The sequence below is a fragment of the Apium graveolens genome, chromosome 4 (assembly GCF_009905375.1).
Source record: "Apium graveolens cultivar Ventura chromosome 4, ASM990537v1, whole genome shotgun sequence".
Classification (NCBI taxonomy): domain Eukaryota; kingdom Viridiplantae; phylum Streptophyta; class Magnoliopsida; order Apiales; family Apiaceae; genus Apium; species Apium graveolens.
In genome coordinates, this window is record NC_133650.1 from 292,974,973 (window position 1) to 292,993,961 (window position 18,989).

General features: G+C 33.9%; 1 protein-coding gene and 1 long non-coding RNA gene across 2 annotated transcripts; one reads left to right on the forward strand and one right to left on the reverse strand.

The window, feature by feature from the left end:
• Nucleotides 1-839: 839 nt before the first annotated feature.
• On the forward strand, nucleotides 840-3,740 carry LOC141721212 (floral homeotic protein DEFICIENS-like). The gene is made up of 7 exons (XM_074524023.1): nucleotides 840-1,179; nucleotides 1,360-1,426; nucleotides 2,185-2,246; nucleotides 2,358-2,457; nucleotides 3,074-3,115; nucleotides 3,212-3,256; nucleotides 3,342-3,740. The coding sequence occupies exons 1-7, from the start codon at nucleotides 992-994 to the stop codon at nucleotides 3,507-3,509; spliced, it is 672 nt and encodes a 223-aa protein (XP_074380124.1). The 5' UTR covers nucleotides 840-991; the 3' UTR covers nucleotides 3,510-3,740.
• Nucleotides 3,741-10,533: 6,793 nt separating this feature from the next.
• LOC141719228 (uncharacterized) lies at nucleotides 10,534-11,713 on the reverse strand. Its single transcript, XR_012574048.1, has 3 exons — nucleotides 11,600-11,713; nucleotides 11,370-11,448; nucleotides 10,534-10,578 (listed from the first exon to the last, which is right to left on the reverse strand). It is a non-coding gene; the product is annotated as an uncharacterized LOC141719228 (long non-coding RNA).
• Between the last annotated feature and the right edge of the window lie 7,276 nt (nucleotides 11,714-18,989).

Below are 18,989 nucleotides of genomic sequence, written 5' to 3' on the forward strand. Positions count from 1 at the left end.
ATATGCATATTTGCATCTAAATATGATACTCCTTTGTAGTTGATTTTTTTTTTATATTTGATATTATAATATAGTAATAACACCAAAGATAGCATTGTCGTATTCTATAATTCTATTGTGCATTGCATCTTTTTAAATTATAATCTATTCTATTGTTTGGTTTGACCCTCCCGGTCTCCCTTCTGGACGCAAAATATCTCTCACCATCTCTTTCAATTTCTCAATCTTACAAAATTTCAATCTCATTAAATTTTTTGTAGCCAAATTTATATTCACACACTACATTTTTATAGGTACAGCGCAAATAATTTTAAATTCACGCCAATTTTGCACAATCTCGGAAAGCTTCTTATCAAAATCTTCTAATCGAACATCTCGAAAGCTTGAATTTTCTATTGTAATAATTAAAAGTTTACACTTGCCACCATTTGTTAAGAAAAAAAGATCAGATTCAAAGTTCAAGAAACTTTACTCTTACGTCTTATTCCCCTCAGTTCGATTGATATAAAACTTGATTTGGATTTTATAACTTAAAATCCAACTCTTTGTACTCAAAAATATTTGGATAATCAAGTAATATATAGAACCAAGTATATATAGAATACCAGTATATAGCGGTCACAACAATGTTAATACTTAAAAATCCAAATGTACTAAAAATTAAAAGGCGGGTAAAAGGTAAATAGTAAAGTAAAAGAGATGCAGTAGTTGAGGGTAGCAGTGATGGTACCAGTGGTAACAACGGTGACATATAACTGATAAATGACTGATTTCACATTGCATTATAAACTCACTTACTATTTTTAACATACTCTGCCAAAGCTTTCCAGCACTTCCCCAATCCATTTCCATTTTTATCAAACTTAAAAAGTACAATTGTTCATAAAAGTCTCTCTCTCGTCTCTTTCATCTTTTCATTCTCATCAAATCTCACTTCTTAAGCAACCTCTCCTCATTTTCTTGCCCAAGTTGAAGAGAAAAAAAAATCATCATGGCTAGAGGAAAAATACCGATCAAGAAAATAGAGAACGCAACTAACAGGCAAGTCACGTATTCCAAACGAAGAACTGGTTTATTCAAGAAGGCTCATGAACTTAGTGTTCTTTGTGATGCTAAGGTTTCTATCATTATGGTTTCTTCTACTAGAAAGCTTCATGAATTCATCACTGAACCCCTCTCGTACGTACCCCTCTATTCTCCCTCTCACACACATCTCTCTCTCTCTCTCTGTCTCTCTCTCTCGCTCTCCCTCTCTAACCCTCTCCCTCTCTCTCTCGCCCTCTCTCCCTCCCTCTCTCTCTGTATTACTTAGTTTAGGATCTTACATGTGTATCTATGTATGTGTTTGTGTATGTTCAGGCAAAAACAGTTTTATGATCAGTACCAGAAGGCTAAACCTTGTGATCTCTGGAGTAGCCACTACCAGGTGCCCCTCTCTCTGTTGTTTCAAGCTTAATACTATTTCTTGTATTTTTTTTCTTGTTTTTACAAAGATTTTTTATATATAAAGATCTTGCAAAAAACTTCCAAATATTTGTACAGCTTTTCCATCTAATCTTGTTTATGTCTCGCTGGCAAATTCTGCATTACTAAAAAGTCATCTGGAGATAAAATCCAATTTTTTGTATGAAGTTATTTTTAGAAAAACTAAATGGTATAAGATTTTTTAGGATGTGAACTCATGTGTTAAATATTTGACTGTTTGAGAAAAGATTGATATGTCATATGCATAATGATAGAAGAAACTTGTGCAGGAAATGATGTATTTGATTAGGACTTGTGCAAAATAAAATAGTGGGTATAGCCGTCTAAGTCCTGAACCCGAAAAAAATTAGAAGCCTGACATTCTTGAAATAGATTTACGAATAATTGTTGTATGAAAAAAAGTGAACCCCCAGAAATTTAGTGAATAAACATGGAAGAGAAAGTATCAAGTCATCAGTGTGTATACATGACATTACAGGGGGCGTGGCAGTAAACTTATTACCCACACTAATTCCTTTTGTTTGAAATAGGATTTTTGTATCTTAGACACTGCACTAATTTTTGTGACGGTAGAATCTTAACTATTAATGTAAATTTTGTTAAAAGATTTATGTAAGTGATCAATTTCTTCAATAAAAATATTAGTTTAGGTGGGTGTACTTGGATTGACTAAATTTGTTTCTGATGGCCATTGTGCAGGTTATGCAGGAACAGTTAAGGAAGCTGAGAGAGGTGAACAGGAATCTTAGGAATGAGATTAGGTAATAAATAATTATTTACTGGAAAAAATTTCGTCCTGGAAAAGTTTGAATTCTTTACTTAGTCAATCAATTAATACTGGTCATAACTGAGATATGGACTTGCTTTTATAGCCACAGGAAGGGTGAGAGTTTGAATGGTTTGTCGCACGAGGAATTATACGTTCTTGAGCAGAAGATGCAGGAAGCAGTTGATATCACTCGCACACAGAAGGTTGTGTTATTGTATCACTCCTGTTGTTTCTGGCATTCATTTTCCCTCTGACACATCTATATATGCGAAGTTGAATTTCTTTTCAATGTATTAGATTAGATTTAGGACTTAGGAGATAGGCATTTTGTTTATCTGCTGAGCTTTATCACCAAATAATAGAATCTGTAACTCTTTAAAAGGAATCTCCCTATTTTTCAGGATTAATTTAAACAAGTTTACACACCTTTTATAAAATTTGATGTATTGTATATTTATGCACCATATACGAATGTACTGACTATTTTCTGTACTTATGCGACTATGATTTACTGTATCATTTGAATTTATAAACTAGACATCACTAAACAAAAGTAAAAAAAAAAAAGTCTCTAATGTTCAACTTGTAAAGTTATGATAATTTTTCATTATATATGAACGTATATATAACCATCATTTCCTTTTTGCATTTTTCAGCTTTCATTTTTATTTTTTCATGCTCTGAAACTGGTCTAAAGTCAACAGGGATTGCATACTCGGAGTAATGTGTGTTCAAATATGTAACTAGGACTTCTTTAACTTAGCAAAAGAAAAAAAAAACTAGGACTTGTTTTAATGTCCTTCTTTTCCTGAATTATAGATGAAAACAATTGTAGCTGCTATTGAGAAGTCAAAGAAGAAGGTAATTCTTATTAAAATGCTTATTCTTGAACTCTTTGATGGTTTGTTTGTTTCTAGAACTTACGATAACTAATAAGTATGTTCTTGATTCATACAGGTCAGAAATGGGGAACAAGTTCAAAGAAACCTTCTACAAGAATTTGTAAGCTGTATCTAAATGTTGAGATTGCTTTTGTGACAAGGTTTCCTGTAAAAAGAGTGTTCTTGATCATTAATTATCTTGGCAGGAGCTAATAAAAGAAGAGGATCCTCATTATGGTTTAGTTGACAATGGAGGGGATTATGAGACTGTTTTCGGATGTTCAAATGCATATCCTGGGCTTCTAGCTTTAAGATTGCAGTCTAATCACTACAATTTTCATGGGGGAGCAGGATCAGATCTCACCTTTGCTTAAGTAGCTACCAGTTTGATGTCAAATAGTCTGTGATTGTCGAAGTCTGGAAAATTAAATAATGTTATAAATAACTGAATGAATTATTGTGTTTTCGTGGATTATTGTGTAGACTGAAGGTTAGTCTATCTATCCTTACTGTTGTCTAACAATGATATTTGAACTGCAGACGAACTTGCATGTTGATGTAATGTTTAATTTCAATGTTGTTGGAATTGTATTGTTAGGTCGCAATGAGCAGGGATCATCTAATCTAATTTTAGTATAGTGTACTTGGAACTTACACTTTTAACAAAACACCATTATAAATACTGATCTTTAAAACACTCTGCTTCCTACCTTAAATTCATATTTTGGTCTTTCTAATGTCTTTCTAATGCTGCACGGCTGCACCAAGTAAAATACTACACAGTATACAGTGTACTGACTTATAATGCCACCGTCCCACTGAATTGTTTACGTTACCTTTAGCACATTTTTTAATACTCATTTAAAATATAGTTTCATAATATTTTTTTTAATAAAAATTTTATGTTTAATCTTTAATTAAAAAAAAAAAATTGAAAAAATATTATAAAACTATATTTTATAGAAGGCTCAAAATGAGAGGGAGAACAAGTTACACCACTTGAATTCTAATTTCTGTTGGCTCAAATAGATTCGATCCAGTATCTTAAAAGCTCACAGCATATCTCAAACTCAAGGCCCAATTCCTTTCATTCGCAACTTGTAGCTCACTCTCCAATTTACTAACTATAGGGACCCGTTCGGTAAGTAACACTTGTAGTGTACAAATTAGGAGGCTACACTGAGGTATTTAATTTGAATTTTAGGTTCATAAATTTTATATGATTGTTGTTGATTTTAATTCTATCAGAAATTATTATAAAAATTTCATAGAGTTAGTTCTACAATTTTTTTAAAATCTCATAAATTTTGCTAAGATTTCAGATAATAAAAATGTTACTCTATCAAATTAATCAAAATCTACCAATTTATAAAAAAACAAATAAAATTCATGAAGTTTTGAATACTTTTAAATTTTAATGAATTTTAAAAAAGTCTAAATTGAATACCAATATTTTTTAATGAAATTTTTAGAATGTAAATTAAATACTTCATATTTGAAAAAACTTTTTCAATTCTTATTATAATTTTACATTTTTTTAATAATCCACACAAGATATCCCATAATTTTCAAACTTCAAAAAAAAAAACTTTAAAATCTCAATTCAAAGATTTCTATCAACACAACTAGGTTCAAAACCCAGGCCAAGCTAAAACCTAAGCCAAGGCCAAATCGTTTTAGTCGTCGTCGTAGTTACTTTTTTGGCGGACCAGAGATATTAGCTTTATAACGCTCTAAACTCCCAATTTAATTAACTGTGTACATATTATATAAATATAATATAAATTATGTTGTAAGATACATTTTTTTTTATTTTATATTAGATAATTAATAAATGATATTCGTAAAACTTATACTTATTTTATATTTTGAATTCTATTACTGAATTGGTGTCATTGAGCACTTGAAAAAATCAAGTTGATCGAATGCTTTATAACATATTATGCACGGGCATGTTCAAAATTGTGCGTTTTTAATTGCAGTTATTGGCAGTGTATTCGTGTTGTTTCTAGGTGAATTGATGATATTAACATATTGTATATGAGTAGTTTTTGACTTTTTAACGTGTGATTATATCGATGCAAAACAAGTTCTTCGACATTTGATATCAAGCTGAAATAACGAAGAAATGTAGTGGTGTTTTTTGCCCGAAATGTGAATAAATAAATTTTTAAATACCTAATATATTTGAATGCTAAAAGTGCGATAAGTGAGGTACATGATTGATGATCTTGATGTTAGACTAATTATCCCATCAACTTAGAGTATGTGTAATATTAATGATCCTCGAATTTTTCAACTATTTTTCTTATATGCATGAAACTTCAACATTTGTTATTTATTAATACAGTTAAGAAATTTCTGTATTATATCATATATATCTTTAAAGTTTCAATCTAATCACTGTTTACGTATATTTTTAACCATTGTTAAAAATTACGATTTTTTATAATAGTTCCCACATTGTTTGAAAAAAAATTCTACTGTTCATGCTTCGACCTTCGTACACTAATATTTCTTTTCTCCTTAAAAACGTCTTAATTTATCCATATAGTTATAAATTGTTAATATTAAATAATTAAGTAGTAATAAATGTACGTAATAATGAGGCATAATACTTAATACATATGCATATTAAATTAAAGGTAAGTAATGCATATTAAATTAAAATAATTATTAACATATGAATATGAAGGGATGATAACCCTATTTCTTCCCAGCGTCTTCTCCACTACTTACACAAGCTCTAGCTCCATTAATATGAAAACGGTGGTGTGTGGTTAAACTGTGTGGTGGGGTTCCAGCAAAATAGAACCGGAGGGGGGCGGCGTCCCGCGACAACTCCGATGTAAGAATAAGATGAGGTTTATTGAAGAAGAAGAAGGAGAAGGGGAAGAAAAGAACTATTCAAATATATTGCAGTGGTGTGTGTATATGTGTAGAGAGCAAGTAATAATCTCGTAATCCTAGCCAATGGTGAATCTTAGTTGGTGGATGATTGAATGGTCCAGATTATCAACGGGGCCCAGCTGTCCCCTTGCTACTGAGATGTCTTGAGATCTTGACACATGGACGATTAAGATGTTGTCATACTATTACTCATTATATATATAATACTAATAGATAGATATCGCCTTACAATTTATTACTCATACCAGAATCATGTCATTATGAGGCGCCAAACATCTTAACATAATATTGCAACTTGCAAATGCAACAAAAATGAGATAACTTGTTTACAAGCTATACATGGAAGCCATGTTTGTTCAAAATACGAATAGACCGTGTCATAAATAAGTTACATAATTATTGATCTTGGCGAAAATATGTATTGTGAGATTAAATATTTTCGAGGAGTTTGTGTCGTACGATTAATAATCTTACAAATTTGTTTGACTGTTTTCTTATATACATGAAAGTTCGATATTTGTTATATATAAAAATGTTTTAGCATTATATCATATATATCCTTCGACATAATATTTGTGTACGTTTGGTCTTAGTCGTATGATGACAACTATATTTTTTTATAATAGTTTCTTATAACATTCACATAAAAATAATTTGTGCTCGTCACCCTGAAATCTTCGTATCATGGGATTAATAATCTCTGAGGAGTATGTGTTGTAAGATTAATTACCTTACAATTTTGCTCAACTATTTTTCTTATATACATTAAAGTATTTATATACGTTTAAAACTTTCAGCATTATATCATGTATATCTTTCGATCTAATATTTGTGTACGTTTAGTTTTGGTCGTATAATGACAACTATGCTTTTTTATAATAGTTCCTTTTACCTTTTATATAAAAATAATTTGTGTTTTTCACGCTGAAGTCTTAATACACTAACCTATTTTTTTTCTTAAAAATAGTTTTTGTATTTAATATATTCACTCATAATAATAAATTTTTAAAATTGTGTTAAAATTATGTTCAGTTTTAAGACAGAATAAGATAGATGTAATCTATTTATATAGTTATAAATTGGTTTAAATGATGAAATAGTAATAAATATATGTAATAATGAGTTGGACTAATTAATTAATACATTCACATTATGTTAGATATAATTGATGATATCAGGACAGAAACTATCAGGAGTTCTTATCAGGACTTAATATCAGTATTTACTGAAGAGTGACGTCATCAGTACTCATATCAGTACTTGATGATCAGCAGTTGATGTAATCAGGATTTGTCACTTCAGTAGATATTCGAGAAGGAAAAAGATTGCAGAATTCAATGCGGTGAAGGACTTTATAGCAGAAGCAATCATACATGAATATGTAATAGGTTTCCTTATTATAATAGAATAGAATTCCTTATTGATTGTGTAACTTTGCACTATATAAGCACATATTAGGTTTACACTATATGTGTTACAAATTGTTATATCTTTCAGATAACCTATCAACTCTCAAGGATAATTGTTCATCCTTTGAGAGAGTACTTGTGTAACAGTTTTTATCAGATTAATATAAAGACTGTTGATTCTGTTAAAGCTTTATCGAATTGTTTGCATAAACTGTATTCGCCCCTCCCCTCTATAGTTGATTACGAACATAACAATTGGTATCAGAGCCTCATGTTGATATACAAATAGCTTAAGCTCTGAAAATTAATCTTTAATGGCAGACAAAGAAGCTCCACAGAATCCACCACCACCCCAACCACATCAAAGATTAGCAGTAATATGAGTAGGTATGAAGCCATCAAGGTTCCAATCTTGAATATACATGAATATCCAATCTGGAAGGTTAGGATGGCCATGTGCTTGGAAGTAACAGATCCCGAATACCTGAGCAGAATTTATTATGGTCCTCATAGACCAATAAAGGTAGTTGATGTTGCAAGAGAAGCAGAAAAGATGGTTGATAAAGATAAGAAGGACTATTCTCCTGAAGATCTTTCATCTATTTTGAAGGATGCAAAAGTAAGACACATCTTGCATAGCAGTCTTGATAGTGTTATGTCCAATAGGGTCATTGGATGTAAAACAGCAAAGGAAATATGGGATGCTTTAGAAGTAAAGTGTCAAGGTACCACTACTATCAAGAAGAATAGGAGGACAATACTTACTTAAGAATATGAGCACTTTGTGTAACACCCCCAAATCCGGGGTCGGGGATCCACGTTGTCACGAGTTCCATTTCCCTTATCAATACTTAATCTTAACAGTCAACCAACTACTGCGTACTGTGACCCCACAATATACACACACACACACACCACAAGTTATAGTCTCAGAGATGAATACCAAAAATAACACAAGTCATTTTATTCCACAATTATAAACCATTTCACCTTAAAAAGGGTTTCTGAATAATTTACATATTCTTTGCCATTATTACAATTTATAAATATACATAAGTCTGGTACATCGAAAGTTGAAAGCCTAGCCTATTGGTAGATCCTACCTCAGCTACACGGCATCAACGCCTACAGGAAACTGCGGAACGTTTCCTATCTGCTCGCGAATTGGGAGCTTGATCATGTTCATCTTGTCTATCTGTTATTTTGTGATGAAAGAAGAAAGCAAGGGTGAGCAACAAGCCCACCGAAATAATATGTATAATAATTAACAATATATGAGTATTCTCATAGTACTCATGAAAGTCTTGGTCAAGAAGAAATGAACCAAGTTTGATATCTTAACGCGACCAAGTCGCAAAATATTCAGTATATATGTATATATACTTTTCAAAATCTTGAAAGTCCTCTTCCATGCATAATATACACAGAGTTCCAGTTTATAACTGTATAAAAATATCGTTGCAAGGTGATCTCATATATCTAACCTTGTCTCAACGTTTTTGTGAAAATCTTTGTCATGCATAAGATAATCATTAACCAGATATAAGTTGAAAAGATGAAGTTACAAGATACTCCAATATACTTATATCTTTTCCGAATACTACTTGAACTACCACCATTCAAGTTATAATTAGTTTCAAAAGTTCATCACACAGATGAGACTACAAGATAAGACTTGAATAGATTCAATTTTTGAAATATTATTGAATGAAATGAAGTTACGAGATACTTTATTAAGTCCCGATATATATATATATATATATATCCATATATATCTCTCATACATTTCCTGAAAACCTCTGTCATGTAAAGTATGAACAGAGTTGCAATATCCAATGAATTTGGAAAGAAAAGAATTTTGGCATAAACCCGATATCTTGCTGATCAGGCAAAGATACCAATAAGTAACCTTTTCTACTGTAGATGGATGAATTCCTCGCCGGTCATCACCCTAGCCGTATTAGGACCTCGCGCTAGACCGTTACCCGGCCACTCACTCGTGGATGGACTGTCACCCAGCCTCTTACACCTTCATAGACCGTACCCCGGCCTGTTGCTTATGCCGACTCAATTAGATGAACTTACTTCCCGGACGTTGGGCAAGTAATCAAATTGTTTTCTCAAAACAGCAACCTCGTTGCGAATATAAAATACACCACAGAGCCGGATCCCTAAGATTTTTGAGCGAATATTCAAGTCTCCTTCGAAAGGAAGATCTTAAATCTGAAAACGAGTTTTGGGATCCGCTCTAACTTTTAAAATTATTTTGAAGACTCAAAAACATTTTTAAGAATGTTTGGAGTAATGCTGATTTAATGAAATAAATCAGTCCCGATATATTAGAAAATATCTAAATATTATTATTTAAATAATATTTACATAAGGATAATCCTTAAAAAAATAATTGAAGTAAAAGTTTTAAAACTTATACTTGAAATGAATAATAAATAACCAAAGATATACTTATACGAAAGTACGATCTTTATTTGAATAATCGAAAATAAGTTTGATTATCGAAACATTATTCTTTAATAAAATAAAGAATATTATTTAATAAATAAGCGGAGTCATAAGTCCTCAAATGAATATTCAAAATAATATTCATTAAATAAAATAAACGGAGTCTTAAGTCCTCGAATGAATATTCAAAATAATATTCATTAAATAAAGTAAGCGGAGTCATAAGTCCTCGAATGAATATTCAAAATATTATTCATTAAATAAAATAAAGTTATCGAATAAACCTTATTCGATTAATAGTTTTGAAAACTATATCAATATATATATATATATTATACTCAGGAACATCGACTCCCGGTTTAGAAAAATGCTCACCTTTGGGTCCCCTATACTAAGGGTATACGCAACTACTGCTTATCTCTAGCATAGGTATTATGCAACTTATAAGCAATTGAATCAACAATTAGATATCAAGATTACGAAACAGACATGCATATACACCATATCACATGCTCCAATATATCGCGAGATTTGCTAATAACAATCATGCACTTATCACAAGATAATGCATATACATATATTTACATCACAACAATAGTATAACGAGTAGAAAACTTGCCTGAGCGACTGGGAGTGGTAAAAGGCCTGGGATGAGTCTGGTAACCTATAAACAACATATAAGTTGGAATTAAAACAAAGTCGCTTAAGAATCTAGACTTTAACCAATTAGACTCTAACGCTTGCTTTTGCGCTTAACGATTCACTTACGTCGCTCAAGTACCCTCGGCTCCACCATTTTTAATAAATTAACCATTAAGAATTTTAAAGTGATTCTTTTGCGAGTACCTTACCAACTTCCTAATCCACTTAACATAATTGTTTCATACCCCAATTAGTCATTTAAAGTCCTTAACCAAGGTTTCAAAGTAAGGCGAGGGGTAATGGTTCGGTCGCGAAACGCCGTTACTTAAAATGGTCGTTTCTCCTAAACTGTACATCGGATTCGGGCGAACCATATATCAAAACGAAGCTCGTAACATGAACTATCTAATCATGGCAATGGTCAAAACCTAATAGTGAGTTCTCGGATCCTGATGTTATGAGCAAAAACAGTCTAAGGTAAATCGGGCATTACGACGGCTATGTTTACGCGATTACCAAGTTTTAAACCACTCCAAACAACCACCATTCAACTCAAAACCAACAATACAACCAACCCTCATCCAAAACTTACTACATCAGTCCCCAAGCCTCAAGATTTTCAAATTTATACAACCCCACACATGAACTACTAGCTATACTTGAGTTTCAATGACTATAAACAAGATTTCAACATCCAAATCACTACAAGTCCAATCCAAACTCTAAACACACAAGCGTCATGCTTCTCATTTACTATAACCATCAAAATCATCTTAATAATCAAATTAAAGTTAGGGTTTGGAGGTGTTATACCTTCCTTGGAGTGATTAGAGTAGCTAGGAAGCCTTAAGAAGCCTTGAGAAGTCTTGAGAGAGCTTAGGAATGCTTGGATCTTAAAGGAAATCAAAGAAAATAAAGTTAGTAATCTTGAAAACACTATTCATCATCTTCTTCCTTGATTTATTGGAAGAGATTCATGAAGAAATAGAAGCTTAAACTCCTAGGATATGCTTATCTAATCATAAGGGACCTTGGGTAATTACCTTGCAAATTAACAAAGCTAGAAACTTGATTTTTGGAATTTTTCTCCTTGAAAAAATGAAAAAGCCGTGAGCTATGTGTTCTTGGGAGAGTATTTGCTTTGTTGAATGTTTTTGTGGTGGAAAATGAAGTGAATGGGATATTTGGATGATTTGTTGGTTGTTTAAAGTGAGTGGAGTATGACTAAGCATGACATCATCTTGGTGACTTCATCTCTTGCCACTTGTCATCACTTGGTGGTGGAAGCATCTTCTTATGCTAATCCTTGCTTAATTGTTTGGTTAATGACCGCTTATCTGTTATACGGTTCACTTAATTTTCGTTCTCGTTTATCGTTTGAGGGATCATACCCGGGATCCTATTACTTGGGTTCCCCTAAACCTTTCTCAATATATTTATTTCTTATATGATCCTCTCTTATAATCCTTGAATTTAAATCCTTTTTATCCTGTTACCTTATACTCAATTTTTTCTGTATCTTGTGGATTTTCGGGAAAAATCAAAGTGTTCGAATTTGGATTCTGACGATCTTTACATACACTTATATACCATATATAGTACTAATAAGATCTCAGAATAACAATAAAAGAACCTCTACAAATTTGTGGTATGAAAAGTTTTGTTATTCAGCATAATCAACAAAATCACTATTTATAAGGGTTTCAAAAAATTCCAAAAATTGGGGTTATTACAGTCTCCCCTCCTTAAAAGGATTTCGTCCCGGAATCAGATAGAAAATGAATAGGGATACTCTCTTAGCATTGTACTTTCTAACTCTCTAGTAAGATTTCCCACATTGTGGTCCTACCACCAAACTCTGCCTAGTTTGATAACCGTTCTCCTAAGCACTTGTTCCTTTTCAATCTATAACCCTTCCTGGTTGCTCCATATAGGTTACGTCGGGTTGCATGTCTATGCGCTCATATTCCCCTATTTGTCTGGCATCCGAATTATACTTCCTTAATGTTGATACGTGGAACACGTTATGAACTTGCTACATGTTCGGGGGTAGGGCTAGCTCATATGCTAACTTCCCAATACGTCTTAATACCTCAAAGGGTCCAACAATTCGTGGGCTTAGCTTTCCTTTCTTTCCGAACCTCATCCATCCTTTCTAAGGGAATACCTATAATAGCACTAGGTCCCCTACTTCCTATTCCTTGTCCTTTCGTGTCAAATCAACATACTTTGTGTGCTCATCTTGGGCTACTACCAGCCGTCCTCTGATTAAATCTATTATATCCTTGGTCCTTTGGACCACTGCTGGTCTAAGCATCTTGCGCTCTGCAACATCATCATATCATAAGGGAGATCGACATTGTCTTCCCTCAAGGATCTTATAAGGCGACATCTCAATAATGACATATGATCTATTGTCGTAAGAAAACTCAATCCGTGTTAAGTGACCATTTCAAATTCTTTCAAGTCTATTGCACAGTCTCTCATCATAGCTTCTAGCATTATAGCTTTTGCTTCTCAATACCCATTCTTTTCCAGTTCGTAGTCATTACTATCTTCCGTACATAATACTATACTGGTTACACTTTTGCTCGTTAGCATTCTATAACCTTCTAATAATTGCGTCAACCTTAGTATCACGAACGCGTTAGATTCGGAATACCACCGCACTGATACTACTCTTTTCTAGCTGCTTCCATCTTTGAAAGCTTGATCCATCGTATAGAAGTAAAAGAATTTATTGAGAGATCACTATGATCATGAACACTTGTTATATCGCATAGTTAGTACAGAAGGTGGCCAACCTTTAGTACTTGACAAGCAATTAAACAACATGTGGTATCCTACTGGGCTTCTATCACACAGATAGATAGTCATTCGGCAATACCTCCCCTTCTGGAAGGGTTGTTCTTCTCAGCTTACATGAAATGAAAAGAAGAGAAAAGAACGAACTGAAGAGAATTGTATATATGTAAAAAAATATTGCCATAAAATATCTGGCTTGGAATCTACCTCTGAACTATAGAGGTTTGTCATAGGAGAACAAAACATATACGTATTTATATCAACATCAAGTATTATAGCATCGTATTTCACATGCCTAAATATTTTTGCTATTCCGTCCATCATTCTATGGACCCATGCTCTTCCTCGAGCTTATACACAATCACCTTTGAAACTCCCTCGACATCGAAAATCAAATCTGGGATCTCATTCTAGACATCATCGTTACTAGAATTCTATGCTTGCATCGCAATCTTCCTCGTATAGTCATACGACCCTCTATTGATAAGGAGGAATAAATATTCAATAGGTAAATAATCTACTTAATTAGTCTATTCAATGATAACTTATACATCACCACGACCCGATTAGTGGTACTCAATCTCAACATTCATTACAATACAACTCTCACCATTATCATTGACTCATTATTCATAGACTCATTGGAGCATTACTATGGTCCACCACTGACCTACTGTAGTCATTCGCTTTCCATGAAGTCTTAATAGCTAACCATACAGAGTCCATACATATCGTATCGAATTCTTCTAAGGAGGTAACATGATCACCGTTCATGATTCATGAAGAACACTCCTGATCCTGACGTACATTCATGACATGAAGCAGATAAAATGCAGAAGAGTTTTAATGAAAGCAACGATAGTAGGTTAATACCATTCTTAATCATATGTCTATATTAGGATACACGAAGCTCAAAGGTTCATTTAGTCCTTTTTGAAACATGGTCCTGGCTTATTCTCAAGATAGTTCCTTCTAAGATAGATAGCCCACTCATGGCGATTACAAGAATTAAACCTTTACCAAACTACTATTACGGTTGGGTATTGCACAGTCATCAAAAGGAATGTCAATCTTCCAATCCATAGTACAACCTTCACGGCTTCAACCATTATCACTTCATTCCTCTGGCACGAGCGCCTATAATTGCTTTCTTGCACTTAGAGTGTCGGCCACCTCATTGGCCTTTCCTGATAGTAATAGTTCCTTATAATCAATGTCTTTTAACCAGCTTCAACTAAATTTTCTACCTCATTTCAATCATTGCTTATGTGAAAATGCTTTTCTTAAGTCCTGGTGAGAAAGAAAAAAAATCACCATTTTTCCATAAGTCATTGCCTTAGTCTTTAGATATGAACATTGTCACGGCTGACTCTCGATCATACTTAGGACGTCTCTTATCACGGGTCCTTCTTGTTTTCACCAATCTTGACCCTCATTGGGTTGATCTATACTTTCTTATGGTTCAACACGTGCCCCACCTGGCATTATTATAATTACATCATATTTCCTTTATCAAAATTTCTATTCTTGAGAACTTTGAATATTACCTTTTTTCTTGTAAAACCTTTAAGGTTATCCTTGAATCGCTCCTCCTGTATTCCGTAGATATAGGGCATATCAAAATACCATTTACTAATACTAGAACCATTGTCTATGTACTTCTAAATATTTTCTCTACTGATCTTTAAAGGTTGTTGTTACCATAATCCTTTTTAATATATACTTCCAAAACTCATGATGTCTCTATTAAGGGCGAAATGCCAACCTTTATGAATTCCCCTAGGATTCATCTCAAGTTATCGAGGTTCTATACTTAATTTCACCTTTAAAAAGGTACATGCATCCTTCCATGGATAAATCAAGTCATATTTCCTTGATAGATTATCTTATTCATCATTCCCACCTCGATAGTCTATAACTAATTTTATAATAGCATCTTTATTCAAATTGAGGTCAATCCATATGGCCTCCAAAAGATAACAATGGTTATCCGCTTTTCTCTCCTGATTTGGTAATGATAACATGGATGTTCTGAAAGATATTGGTCGTGTTCAACATGAAAATCTTCTTAATAAATCCTCATGTACTTTTTTTGTTTATCTCAACAGTCATCTCAATGTTGGGATATCTTTCATACCTGACGTCTCCCTTTCTGGGTATCATGCCACCGGTCTTACACTTCACATTCTTGAAGGTCACTTCCTTCATCCAATTTTCCTAATTTCTTATTTTCTTGTCTCCTTAGTCTATCCGCGTCTCATTATTTATCCTTCGAACTATCTCAAGGTTTCCTCGAATACTCTCAACTTAAGGGGATTAATTATACATATAGCTTACGCCTTCAACCTTGAATTTATCTCATGATCAGTCACCATCGCGTTGATGATGACACACTTCTCTATATTTATTGCAAGGGTTTCTTAGGGTTTCCCATACCTAACTCCCTTATCACTTCTCAACTCTATTTCCTTTATATCCCTTTATACTCCTTCCCTTTTTAGTCTTTTATTTTCATTTCCATTACAACCATTACATGAACCAACATAACATAAACATTGATTTCAAACATCCCGTCATTCTGGATTCGTGTCCTCAGAACGAATCTTGACAACTTTTACAACTTAGATTCATAATTCATCATACTCATCCGCTTTTGTTCTAGCTCCAAAGCTTTTACACTATCTCCTTATCCTTGGGAATTACTTTCCCGAAAACAATTGACTGAACTTTAATCAGTTTATCATAACCTCTGGCTCCGTGCCTTTCTTGGCCTTTCACCAGCGGGTGGCCTCTCTCTTAGGAGGGTAAGTGACAAAAACAGTCTTTTGCGCTTCATCAATCATTTAGAATATAAAATCATTTCTCTACTTCCTTTAGCCAGGCTCTTGCCTCGGCTAGGTCAGCTTGTTCCTTGGAACTCTGAGAGCTTAGCGACTTAAAGGTCCTGAAAGAATTTCTCACCGTATTGTTTCCTCAAGGTGGTGGTTGGGAATAAAAGTATAAGTTCTGTTTAGACAGGTCCATGAATTGCCCAATAGGAGTACCATCCTGGTTCTCCTTATCTTGTTCGACTTCTGTTTTCTCAGTATGAAACGTTTCAACCTTCTCCCATAATCGGGGTTATCTTATACATTAAAAACCTTGTTTTCCACTCTATTATGTTATGGGTTCTTTCTTTCTTGATGGCAACCTCCCTAACTATCACATTCAGGGTTTGCCCTAAATCTTATTCCTCAAACTATGGCTCTCATCTAAGTTCTCATCCTTAAGCTCTTGAACTTTTGGAACCCCAATTCTGTAGGAACACCTCACTATCCCCTTATCATCTTTCTCGGTATGGATCTCTTCTCCAGTCATTGACTCTCTGCCTTCATTCATCACTTTTTCTTGGCACAACATTATATTTTCCAATAATCCAGACCGCATAGCAATCTCAAACAGCTTTTCGGTACCAGCTCCGGTTACGTTCACTTCTATTTCCATTTTCTCAAAATCTCTTATCAACTCTCTTAAAGACAATATCATCTTGAGTTTCTCCTTTCTACTAAGGGCATTAGCCACCATTTTGGCTTTCCCTGGATGATAAAGAATCTCATAATCGTAATCCTTGATTAGCTCTAACCACCTCATTTGGCGCATGTTGAGCTCTTTCTGCGTGAAAATGTACTAGAGCACTTATGGCTTGTGTAAATCTCGCACTTCTCTCCATACAAGTAGTGCCTCCAATCTTTAGGGCAAAACTATTACCACGAGCCCAAGCTCATGGGTGGGGATATCGAATTTTATATTCCCTTAATTGTCTTGACACGTACGCGATTACCTTGCAGTGCTGTATAAGAAGCACCCTAATTCCTTATGCGAAGCGTTACTACACTTCAAAAAATCTCATTTTCCATCCGGCAACGCCAACATAGGGGACGTCACCAACCTTTGCTTCAGTTCTTAAAAGTTGTTCTCGCATTTCTCTGTCCATTCGAACTTCTCAGTCTTACGAGTAAGCCGCGTTAAAGGGGCTACTATCTTTACAAACTTGAACGAACCTCCGGCAGTGACCGGCCAATCATACCTCTGATAATCGCCCTAACCATGGTTATCAATTCCTCAGCGATTATCTCTTCAGTCTTGTTAGGATACTCCACGAGATCCTTCTCAACAACAATCCCTTCTGGGACAACATCCTCAACCGCTACATCCTCAATATGAATATCATCCGGTCCCTCATTAGGGTGTTCCATTGGATCCACAATCTGATCCCCAATCAGTAATAAAACATCACCGCGCTGTTGCTCCTCAACCTCAGGGTTCGAAGTCCCGCTACTATATATGATAACGAACTACGCTTCTATCACGATATTTATAAGGGTTCACATAAGGGTTTTAACTGTCAGTACTACGTTAGGTAGCCCGACTATGAACTTGGCAAAAATTCTTATTATCTTAGTGAACTTATTATCTTAACGTCATATCATCTCTGAGGTTTATAACGCTTAGCTCTGATACCATTTCTGTAACACCCCCAAATCCGGGGTCGGGGATCCAGGTTGTCACGAGTTCCATTTCCCTTATCAATACTTAATCTTAACAGTCAACCAACTACTGCGTACTGTGACCCCACAATATACACACACACACCACAAGTTATAGTCTCAGAGATGAATAACAAAAATAACACAAGTCATTTTATTCCACAATTATAAACCATTTCACCTTAAAAAGGGTTTCTGAATAATTTACATATTCTTTGCCATTATTACAATTCATAAATATACATAAGTCTGGTACATCGAAAGTTGAAAGGCTAGCCTATTGGTAGATCCTATCTCAGCTACACGGCATCAACGCCTACAGGAAACTGCGGAACGTTTCCTATCTGCTCGCGAATTGGGAGCTTGATCCTGTTCATCTTGTCTATCTGTTGTGTGATGAAAGAAGAAAGCAAGGGTGAGCAACAAGCCCACCGAAATAATATGTATAATAATTAACAATATATGAGCATTCTCATAGTACTCATGAAAGTCTTGGTCAAGAAGAAATGAACCAAGTTTGATATCTTAACGCGACCAAGTCGCAAAATATTCAGTATATATGTATATATACTTTTCAAAATCTTGGAAGTCCTCTTCCATGCATAATATACACAGAGTTGCAGTTTATAACTGTATAAAAATATCGTTGCAAGGTGATCTCATATATTTAACCTTGTCTCAACGTTTTTTGTGAAAATCTTTGTCATGCATAAGATAATCATTAACCAGATACAAGTTGAAAAGATGAAGTTACAAGATACTCCAATATACTTATATCTTTTCCGAATACTACTTGAACTACCACCGTTCAAATTATAATTAGTTTCAAAAGTTCATCACACAGATGAGACTACAAGATAAGACTTGAATAGATTCAATCTTTGAAATATTATTGAATAAAATGAAGTTACGAGATACTTCATTAAGTCCCGATATATATATATATCCATATATATCTCTCATACATTTCCTGAAAATCTCTGTCATGTAAAGTATGAACAGAGTTGCAATATCCAATGAATTTGGAAAGAAAAGAATTTTGGCATAAACCCGATATCTTGCTGATCAGGCAAAGATACCAATAAGTAACCTTTTCTACTGT